Source organism: Nicotiana attenuata, chromosome 7 (genome assembly GCF_001879085.1).
Source record: "Nicotiana attenuata strain UT chromosome 7, NIATTr2, whole genome shotgun sequence".
Classification (NCBI taxonomy): Eukaryota; Viridiplantae; Streptophyta; class Magnoliopsida; order Solanales; family Solanaceae; genus Nicotiana; species Nicotiana attenuata.
In genome coordinates this window covers 20,068,386-20,079,828 of record NC_031995.1, presented here as the reverse complement: position 1 = coordinate 20,079,828, position 11,443 = coordinate 20,068,386, and the positions used below count along the sequence as shown (strand labels likewise).

Genomic DNA, 11,443 nt, shown 5'->3' with positions numbered 1-11,443 from the left:
CAAAGGGGCTTCTTACTTCCCAAACAGATCCTCCTACATCTATATATAAACGCTGGTTTATCAAGAATACGCAAGAAAATCACTTCGAATTGTTGATTAATCGTCAGAGATGGCTTAGAACCAACAGTTCATCATCTAATGGATCTTTCCGTTCTAATACTCTATCCGAGAGTTATCAGTATTTATCAAATCTGTTCCTATCTAACGGAACGCTATTGGATCAAATGACAAAGACATTGTTGAGAAAAAGATGGCTTTTCCCGGATGAAATGAAAATTGGATTCATGTAACAGGAGAAAGATTTCCCATTCCTTAGCCGGAAAGATATGTGGCCATGAAAGAAGGATTAAGTGGAACAGAATTGATTGGGTGGTAGAGTCGTGGAAACGCTTGTTTCTTCCATATTTTGGACCTTAGCTCCATGAAAGAATATGTTACTGCTGAAACACGGAAGAATTGAAATCTTAGATCAAAACACTATGTATGGATGGTATGAACTGCCTAAACAAGAATTCTTGAACAGCAAACAACCAGTTCAGATATTCACGACCAAGAAGTACTGGATTCTCTTTCGGATAGGCCATGAAAGGAGAAGGAAGGCTGGAATGCCAACAGGCGTCTATTATATCGAATTTACCCGATAGTCCCCATTTTGGGAACGTCCAGTGCCAAAGTCACTGAATGGGTAAGTCGCCAATCCCTGGACTATGTAATGTACTTTATCTGCTGGGTTACGGGCGGGCATTTTACCAGAGGTTTCTAATCTACCCTTGTGTGATTCCTGTTGAAGCATATACTCGGGGGGTGGGTGCAGGGCGGACGATTTTAAAGCGGACTCCCCATTCATTAGATAGAGAAGATCGCCAAGATTTCGCGATCCGCTGCCGAATTTATTCCAATTCCAAGAGCTCGGATCGAATCGGTATATCAATACCGATTCGATCCGAGCTCTCTTATTGAGAATGCTCATTCAATGAGCATTCTCAATATTATGCCTTGAAGAGAACTCGAACCTCCACGCTATTTAGCACGAGATTTTGAATAACACTTCACTATAACGGTCAAGTTTTCCTTGGAACTAATTTTTCATGTTATGTTATAATATATTTTCTTTATAATAGTACTTCGCCAGAGCAGTCAAAAACTATCGGAACAAAGGAGGCTGTTATAGAGAGGTTTGATTGTATATATGTATATTTTGTTCAAACTTTCATATTTACATGCTTAAATGTTGTGATATTAATAGCTTTTCCAAGATTATATTAGTGATTCATTTCATCAAAACTACTATTCTGGACTTCTGCATCCTTCCTTCACATTTACTTCCCTATCTTCTAGAATAATTATTTTTCTTGACGTGTTTATGTGGATACTTTACATCCCACTTTGTTTTATCCTTTTGTGTTGACAATGATGTCTGGGCCATCTTGAGCGTATCTCAACTAATTGCACTAGATACCTATATCTCCCACTAGCACAGATATCGGTTAACTTTTTCCACCAATGATTAGGCAGATTGGAAGAAATTACTTAGTGTTTTTTGCTTCCGCTGGGATTTGAACTTGAGACCTCATGTTTCTCCTCCCACCTCATTGACCACTAAGCCACACCCTTGGGGTACTCTTATTGTACATCCCATTTTTATATGATATCGTATTAGAATATATTACTTTTTTATGATATATACTTAGCATTTGATTTGATTTGATTTAAAGACCATATTAACATGGACATGATCAACTATACACCAATGTGGTTAGGGCAAGCTAGAATTTGGGGGGGGGGGGTTCCATATGCCAATCCCACATTAAATTTACCTGCTGCTATCCATAATTTTGAGTAATGAAAAGTTCACATGAAATAAAAGTTTTGTTTGATTATACGACAAACCTAGTGAGTTCCCACAAGTGGGGTCTGGGGAGAGTAATATGTATGCAGACCTTACCCCTATCCTGGACGGCATAGATGCTGGTTCCACTAGACCCTTAGCTAAAGACTAAATGAAAAGATCAGTGGCAACATGTGGTAATAGCAACAAGGTATTAAGAAAACTAAAACGAAAGAATGCAATCAGACAATGAATAGTACCATCAGTCCAAAAATAAAGAGATACCATGCTAAACCACTGGTACTGATCTGAGAAAGAAAACAGACGCGTGGGTGCCTACTAACCGCACACCCTAATTTTCGATCTTCACATTCCCCTTTCAAGGGTCATGTCCTCGGTAAGCTTCAGCTGTGCCATGTTCTGCCTAATCACCTCTCCCGAATACTTCTTTGGCCTACCTCTCCTCATACCTACCAAGGCCAACCTCTCACACCTCCTAACTGAACCTCTCACACCTCCTAACTGGGGCATCTGTGCTTCTCCTGTTAACGTGCCCAAACCATCTCAGCCTCGCCTCCCGCATCTTATCCTCCATAGGGGCTACTCCTACCTTTTCCTGAATAACTTCATTAATCATCTTATCTTACTTGGTATGCCCGCATATCCATCTCAACATTGTTCGTTTACCCACCACTTTGTAGAATATACCTTTAAGTTTTTGTGGCACATTCTTATCACACAAGACTCGGAAAGCAAGCTTCCATTTCATCCACCTTACTCCAATACGATATGTGACATCCTTGTCAATCTCCCAATTTCCCTGTATTATAGACTCAAGGTACTTGAAACTATCTCTCTTGGGGATGACTTGACCCTCCAGCCTCACATCCATGTCCGTTACCTGGGTTACATTGCTGAACTTACACTCCAAGTATTCTCTCTTGGTCATGCTCAACCTGAAACCTTTAAACTCAAGGGCCCGACGCCAAACCTCCAGCCTTTCATTAACACCACCTCGCGTCTCGTCAATCAGAACTATGGTATATGCAAATAACATACACCATGACACATCCCCTTGAATGTGATGCGTCAGTGCCGTGAAGTGATGTCTTTGAGTATCCCTTGAGTGCTAGTGAATACCTTTTTTCATTTTCTTATGTGGTATTCCTTTTTTACCTATATTAATTTTGACATTCTTAGATTTTTTCATGAAATTCCAGTAGATAATCTCTCTTCATGATTCTTCATATTTTAAATTATCTAATACTTAATTAAAATGTATACTTAACTCCGATGTTTTTTCCATCAAATTAACTTCATACAAAAACCTTCAACCATCAAATTTTATTTAACCCTAACGGAGCCATCGAAAATCCCCTGGGGCTTGGGTCTAATGGTAGTAACGCAACGCGTAATATGTTTGTGAGACGCATGTCACGATTTCAAACTCAGCCGCATAAAAAGCCTAGTATTAAAGTGGGGAAAGGTAGAGTAGTTGGCCCATTACAAACCGAGTTTCGGACTATGAGCTACTAGTCTCGGGATTTTCTGTTCATCAAAAAAAGAAAAAGAAAAACAATCGCTTCAGAAAAATGAAAAGGTTTGGAGTCCAAGCATCAATTCATCTAAAGGGTGTTTGGTAGGAGGTGTTAGAAAAAATAACGCAAGCATTAGCTCTATGCATTGCTAATACCTTGTTTGGTACATTTTTTCAACCTGTGTATAACTTGTATTAGTTATACATCATACTTGGTATTATACTATGTTTAAGTAATGCATAGAAAACCATGGCATTAATAATACCAAGGCTATTAATGCATGCATTAGTATGGTTAAAGACAAAATTGGCCTTAAAGTCCCATAAAGCTAGAGAATACGGAGGGCATTTTTGTAAACTACTATTTTTCTTAAAATTATGCAATGCATTATAATTTTAATACACACACCAAACAGTAGATAAGAAATAATTTTTGCATAACTAATGCTTGCATTACTAACACATGCATTACTAATACACTTCCGCACTATTCTTATACACCCCACCAAACGACCCCTAAGTTCCAATCTCAACTTGTGCAACATTTTTTTTAAAATTTTTCAAAATAAAATTACATATTTAGAAACGTTATAAAAGTGTAGTAAGTCAGAATTTTATGTTATCAAAATATTAATTATAAAATTGCAATCAATGAACATAGTTTGGCTTCCCAAATAGTGATGATGTCATAAAATGAAATAGCGGGGTGTATACATAAGTTAGACTGACTCCTCTTTCAAGTACTATCAAATTGTACTTCATAAACTGCAACATAGTATATTATAATGAAGAAAGTAGTCTCGAATGGAAGATGGACCATCCATTACTATAATCATTTGAATGATGCATGAGATATGATCATGTTTTGGCATTAGGAATAAGCTTAGAACCTTATTGGGACATTGCATATGAGAGCACTAGAATGAAGGAAATTAGAGTAGAATGATTGAAGGAGGGCGCGCTCCCTATTTAGCAACCCTTAGGGGTCGTTTGGTTTAGAGACAAGCTATGCAGAGATTAGTTATGCAGGGATTGTAATGCGTGGATTATATTATGCAAGAATTAGTTATATAGGAATTATAATGCAAGGATTAATTCTCGTTGAATATTTGATTTTTTTCTGTTAGAAATTAGAATACAATGTTAAATTTGAATATATGGTTTAGTTATTCAACAAAATAAAATTGTTCTTAGTCGAATTAAAATATTCCTACTAAGGTTTTGCACTATTCAGACTTAGTTATATTTTCAGCTTTAGCTAACTTGACTAAATATTAGATTGATAAAATATTATATAAGCTTCTTCTTACATGGATACAGAAGATCCATGCTAAAAACACTCAAATTTTGCATGCAACAAAAAAATTGATCTACCCACATGGCAGGACATTGACATTTATGTAGCATGAACCAACAAAAGTGTAAAAGATTTCTCCCAGTGAGATCTTAAGAAAGGGAAGATTTTTAATTCTATAATGATAGAGGCTATTTTTGCTACTTTATATTTTTAATCCAGGTATTATTTAATATATGTATTCTTATTCCACCTTCTATCCCGCATAAATTATACGTAGATTCCCTCATTATCTTATATGGGTATTATGTATGAAGAATAGCAAAGAATCACCAAATATGGTATTTTATATGCTGAATAATATACGAAAACTAATACACATTGAAACAACTAACCAAACGATGTATTAAATTATGTTGGTTTTTATAAATGGATTAATAGTCCTAAAACCACAACCAAAAGGCACCTTAGTGGTAGAGAAAATTGATTTATAGATAGTCTGGTACACTTCTCCTGTTAGAGAAAAATGAGATTTCCAATTTAAAAACTTTTCAAACTTACTTAAGTTTCATTGTCATACCCTACCTCTTACTTTTCAGACGCATGAATACCGTAATCATTTATTAAAAAAGGAAAAAGGGTCAAATTTGGCCTCCTATTATGTGAAAAGGAACGTTTTGCCCTCTATTACGTTCGGGCCAAATTTACCCTCGATGTAAACTCACGTGGCATGCCGCCTCACTATCCCAACCCATTTTATCCCCTTCTCTCCACTTTTTCCACCAACCCCCCCCGAACTATCATTGCCACCATCAACACCAACCATGCCTATTTTCACCCGGCTTGTGTTTGCTTATTGTATTTAATCTTGTCTGCTATCTCTCTATTTTATTTGTTGCCTCATCATTGAAAATCGGCGTGAAGTTATCATATTTTAATGATGTTTACTTAATTACTAATGAGTATTTATCAAGCTGAGAATCCTGTTCTAATAATAGCTTCGGTATCTGCTAATTTATTTTAATATTTTAAAATGATGATATGAATTAAGTACAAATGTTATAGCCATTAGCGTGAGAATACCGCAACTTATCAAGATTGCCACTGATTGGGCGTTATTTTTACTCGAAGTACAATTCAAGCCCGTTTTGGTTTAAGATAGTACGTTATTGTATTTGCATATCACTAAATTTTGGAGATAAAATTGGAAATTCTGGAACAGATCAAGGAAAAATATCAATACCTAAAATCAATTTTAATGGGTGAATTTTGCTCACAAGCTCATTTTACACTTGGGTGGGTTAAATGGGATTTCTATATGCCTTTTCTAGTACTCTCAATATTTATTGATATCGTTTTAGATTATCATCATAAAAAAGGATTAACTTGAGAAGAGATTATAGCACAATACTCACAATACTACCGAGGATGCATTTAAATAACTCAAAAAGGATCAAAGTGGAATTATGCATTTATCATCATCCTATGATTTTTGATTGATTATTTTCCAAGCAATACTGAACATTAGAATTATCTTGAGAAACAAGCAGTTATCAACTCGCTGAGGAACTAATGATGACTGCATAAATATGAAGTAAGAAGATACGAGAAACTGCAGATGCTAATCCAGAGTACCATTAGCATTCGAAAAGTAACTAAAGAAGGCTCAATACAACATAGCAACACAAGCTTGTAAAATGATGGTGGTCATGGTGGCAGTGGTAGTGAAGGGGGAGGAGGTGCTGGTGGAATAAGAAGTGGAGGAGAGTTGGTAAAATGAGTTGGGGCGGTGGTGCGGCATGCCACGTGGTGTCCACTTCACAAAAAAATGTCAGTGTCATGTGGGATTGAATGTCCATCTTGGACAGCCCTAATGGAGGAGGTATATTTAAACCACTTGGGTAATGTCAGGGTATTTTTGGACCAAAAGTATAATGGAGGGCAAAATTGTTCCTTTTCACATAGTAGAGGGGAAAATTTAACCCTTTCCCCTTAAAAAAATGCTGGTAGAGCAATTCACAAAATGACATTTTTTCTTTTAGAATTTTTAAATTGTTATATCTGCTGCTGCTGTTTTAGTAGTTTATATTAAGCATGAGTTCTTTCTGCATGTGGGTTCTTTGCTTCAAGAAGCTTTGCTTTTCAGGTAATACAAGTCATGCCCGAATGTGCATTGCTGCTGTTTTTATAGTTTATATCTAAGCATGAATTCTTTCTGCATGTCGGTCCTTTGTTTTAAGAAGCTTTGCTTTTCCAGGTACCCAAGCCATGCTCGAATATGGGTTGCACCTATCCACTCTGGATTAGTGGATCAAAAGAAGATTGATTATGATAGAGCCATGGATGATTGGTACCATTTTGTCGATGAGACTCAAACTTTTTATGGTGTGGATATGAGCAGTCTGTCTAAGCCTTTTACAGAGGAACAGAGAAAATACTATCTAGAGGTTGGTGTTATTTCCTTTTCGAAAAATAGAAACTGTTAGGTCGATTATACCATATACCAATTATGGTTTATATAGCATCTTTCTTGTGGTCTTTGCTTTACTTCTGAAATAAAACTAAACTCAGCTTGTTTTTCCTTTCATTGGAAAAACATCCAGTTCATCAATATATAAGCTACTGTTGTGCCAGCCTACTTGTTTTATTGTGTTTATCAGTTTAGGCATGCATATGTTTTCTACATTCTTGAGGTTTGTTTGACTACTTTTACAGGTGAAGCTGTGCAGTAATAACTAGAAACCTTAAAAGAGAAGAATAATTGGTACATTAGTTTTTGTTGATTATCTTTTCCATACTCAACTTTCCTTTTTTTTAATAACCGTGTTGTTCGGGTCAGCTTGGGCGCACCTCGACTAATTCTACGGGATACGTGCCACCTCCCTATAGCAAACAGGTACTAGGTAACTCGATCCACCAAATCTTGGATAGATGAGAAGAAATAACCTAGTATTTTTTGTCTCCACTAGGGTTTGAACCTGAGACGTCATGGTTCTCCACCCACTTCAATGACCACTAGGCTACACCTTTTTTAATGTAGCTTCTTATTGAAATTCAAATACACACCTTCTTTGTTACGTAGTGGGGAAGTGTATTGGATGAGTATAATCAAACATGGGAATTCATTAGGGACCTTGAACAGATTGAGGCGAATGGAGATGACTCGAGATACATCTTCTTCAATGTGAATGCCAAGCTAAAAATGGTGGTTTATCTCTACCGATTGGTCACTGACATGGAAGAAGTCAACAATTTTTGTCAAAAAATTGATTGGCTTAATACTCTTCTTGCTAGTTTTTAATGTATCATGAGAAGTTATTACATCATTTCACCTCTCCGTCTTTTCCATTGATGGATTTCTTGTTTTCTTAGCTCCTTGAACTTCTCAAAGACCATACTAATGTTTTGTGTAGACATCATTGTGGAACAACCTTCATCCAAATCAAGTAATTGGAAAACCTGCTGTCATAATGGAGATTGATTGTTTAACATCAAGTGTGAATGACATACTCAGTCTTCAGGCAAACATCTCATCATCCATTACTGCAGAAAACTCACGATTCTGTGGGTTTGGAGGATGGTTTGATGTCCATTTTCGAGTAAGTTGTCCTTACTGTGTCTTTTCTGTGTTATAGTGAGTACAAATTAGTATTATTTTAATCTCAGTTGGGTTTCTTACCTCAGGGACGTAAGGAAAGCCCAGCTAAACATGAGATTGAGTTGACGACAGCTCCTAGTGAAGACCTCGGAACACACTGGGGGCAGCAGGTATGTGTACCCTACTGTATGATCTCTCTCTGCAATTTGAATGGTTTAGTTGAATGGATATTCAGTAGCATATGATCTTAAACCAATAAGGAAACAATAGTCTTTTTCTCCACTGAAACATTACTTGGCTACTTCACTTGTATAATGTTGCTGTATGTAATGTATAAGGAAATGCTGTTTTCTCATGTTTGATGATTATGATCGCTCTTTAATGCATATAAATAAGGACTGGTACAGTGATTCCCATCCATATTCTTGCTTTTCTATGTGATGAAGTTGGCAGCCATTGCTTCATCTTTTGTTTGAAGTTAAATTGTCTATCCCGTTTATAACTTAAGAATGATGAAGTTCAGCAATTTATTGATATGCATCTCAAAGATTTTCATCGGATGTATCGGACACTAGTTACATACATACATGAGTATGCCTCACACCCAGCAATTAGGTTGGGTTGGATATATGAATACTGTGTATCCATTCCTCTCTGTAAGTTAATCTACCTAAATATTTGTATTAACTTGGCGGAGTTCTCGGAGCTTGTCTAAAGCCATAGTTTACTTTATTGCTTCCAAAATTCTCTCTAATTGTTTTCCTGGTTTTCGTGTGCCTGATCTTTGTATTGACAGGTGTTCTTGTTACATCCATCCATACGTGTTAGCCGAGGGGATGAAATGACAATTAATTTCTCAATGTATCGCTCTAAAGAAAACCATCGGTTGTTGGAAGTTGAGTTTGGCTGTGAGCTTAGACAATCTTCTGGGAAGTCACTTCCATCATTCAGCAAAAAGTTTCACATAGAATGAGGAACACAGCGTGCTTTTTCAGAGGTACAGTATATATATTACACTCTTGACTTTCAGTGTTAAAACTGCTTTGGTGTTATGATTGAACTGGCACCATTCATCCGATATTATAGATTGTCCTCTCTTTACTGCAACTTTTGCCAACTTCTTCAATGCTTGGCACTTTCTCCTTCTGGGCTTATACGTAGCATTTGTCTCTCTATATGCTGCTTTTTTAAAAACATGTGTCTTTACAGCTTGGTACTCTCCTCCTCCTGATTTATACTTCACGGTATCTTGTTTCCTACTTTCCCACTACTTATCCTGCTTCTTTTATTACCATTTGGAGTAACTCATTAGATTTCAATGTGCAGTGTCATGTCTAAAGACCAATGGGAGGAACGCAAGTGGCATCCAAGAGTCCCTGAGAAAGAAATTCAGCCATTTCTGCAGCTAACTTATGCTGTTGTACTCTGATATAGAGCATGAAAATGAGAGTATTTGGCAAGTTCCAAGATTTTAGAGCTTCCTTTACCTTTGTTGATTTCTCAACTTGTCTTGCCCTAGACTCTTGTACCCTCCAACAAATTTGCCTTTTGCATCGTTCTTTCATTTTTGGTTTGGGCCTGGAGACAAGGAGGTTTTCCTGGGGGCGGTTTGTTAAGTATGCAGAAATCACTCGTCCCCACAGTTTGTGCGGGAAATTTTGTATCTAAAGCTGGAATTACTGCTATGTATTCTCATCAATGTGTTAGTACAATGAACTCTTGTGAAGGTATTAGTGCTATCTTTTCTAGCCACTTCAATTTAAAATATCAATCTTTTAAAGTCAAAGAATGGCGATGAGATAAATGTCCATTTCCATTTGCTATCTTAACCGTTTCAGCTTTAGTAGTTTGGTTTGGGCGTAGGAATCCTATGGATCTCTTTAGTTACATTGAAGTCGATCTCTTGACCATTCACCATCATAATCAAATAGAGAAATCTTTACATTCCTATGCCATATAGGAAACTATATTACCCTCAATGTTTAAGGTTTGATATAATTACATTTAGTATACCTAATTACCAATTCTATACCATAAGTTGTTTTAACGGTACATTAATTGTAGAAATTGTAGAAAAATTGTAGACTGTTGTTTATTTATTTTTGAGCTTTGTGTTTTTGTGTTAAAAGTTTTGATGGGAGCTTGTTATTCCACTTCGTCTGTTTTGGAGCTAACTTGTGCAGAGGAGAAGATGTTTTTAAGTTATATATATTGCTAAAATTTTAAATTCAAGAAAGTATGGTTGTATTGTATTTAAAGAGGCGTGAATTTGTAGAATAGGTTGAATGTGAGGAATGAGTCAAATAAGACTCACAATGGCTTGTTTTCTACATTTAATCTACAACAAAACTACATATCATTTGAAAAATTAATATGAAAATACAGAATTTCAATGTTTCTACAAATTATCTACAAAATTTCTTAAGAAGATCTATCCCTTCATCATGTTTTTTTAGATTCCATATTTAGCATAGCAGTTTCGTAAGAAGTAACAAGAGCATATAGGACAATTCCCATTCAATTGTAGCATAATTGGGATTTTTGACATAATTGCGTTTTTTCAGAAGATTTGTAGAAGTTTTAGTCGTTTTTTATTTGTGAAAACAGAAAATAAAGCATCTACAATCAGAATACAAATAATCTACAATTTATCTACAAACTGGGTACACATTTGGACTCAACATGCTTCCCCTGAAATGTATGTTTCACATTTTTGATACATATTTTTGTCCAAAACAGTACTAAATCATCCACTTAAATACAATTTTTATACAAGGTTGTTCAACTTTTATACAATAAGTAAATGAATAAAAGAAAAATAAATAAACAACAGTCTACAATTGTTCTTCAATTTATCTACAATTTTTCTACAATTTCTGCAATATACGTCTTCTTCTTCTTCGAGTTTCAATCTGAAATTCAGTCAAAACCAAGTCTAATCTTCACCAAAACCCCTCAAAATTGAGATATAAACTCCAAACCATATTCCCAATTATTTTCAACAACACCCAATCCAAACAAATAATAATTTTTGAAAATCCAAATTTGAATTCAAAGCTTTCGAGCTTTTTAATGGCTGTCAATGGTGGAATTGCTGCTCTTTTTTCCTTTGCTTTGTATTACTGAAATTTGGACATAATTGCATTTGATGTAGAAGAACTGTAGAAGATTTAGTCGTTTTTGATT

General features: G+C 35.8%; 1 protein-coding gene across 1 annotated transcript in view; it reads left to right on the top strand.

Moving 5' to 3' along the window:
- Nucleotides 1-10,009, top strand: part of LOC109228777 (protein arginine N-methyltransferase PRMT10) — a 19,045-nt gene extending 9,036 nt beyond the window's left edge. Inside the window, exons 4-8 of the mRNA XM_019393981.1 lie at nucleotides 6,917-7,106; nucleotides 8,073-8,258; nucleotides 8,344-8,427; nucleotides 9,054-9,254; nucleotides 9,584-10,009. Of these exons, the coding sequence (XP_019249526.1) occupies nucleotides 6,917-7,106; nucleotides 8,073-8,258; nucleotides 8,344-8,427; nucleotides 9,054-9,230 (637 nt within the window). The 3' untranslated portion in view covers nucleotides 9,231-9,254; nucleotides 9,584-10,009. The remainder of the gene's footprint in view (nucleotides 1-6,916; nucleotides 7,107-8,072; nucleotides 8,259-8,343; nucleotides 8,428-9,053; nucleotides 9,255-9,583) is intronic.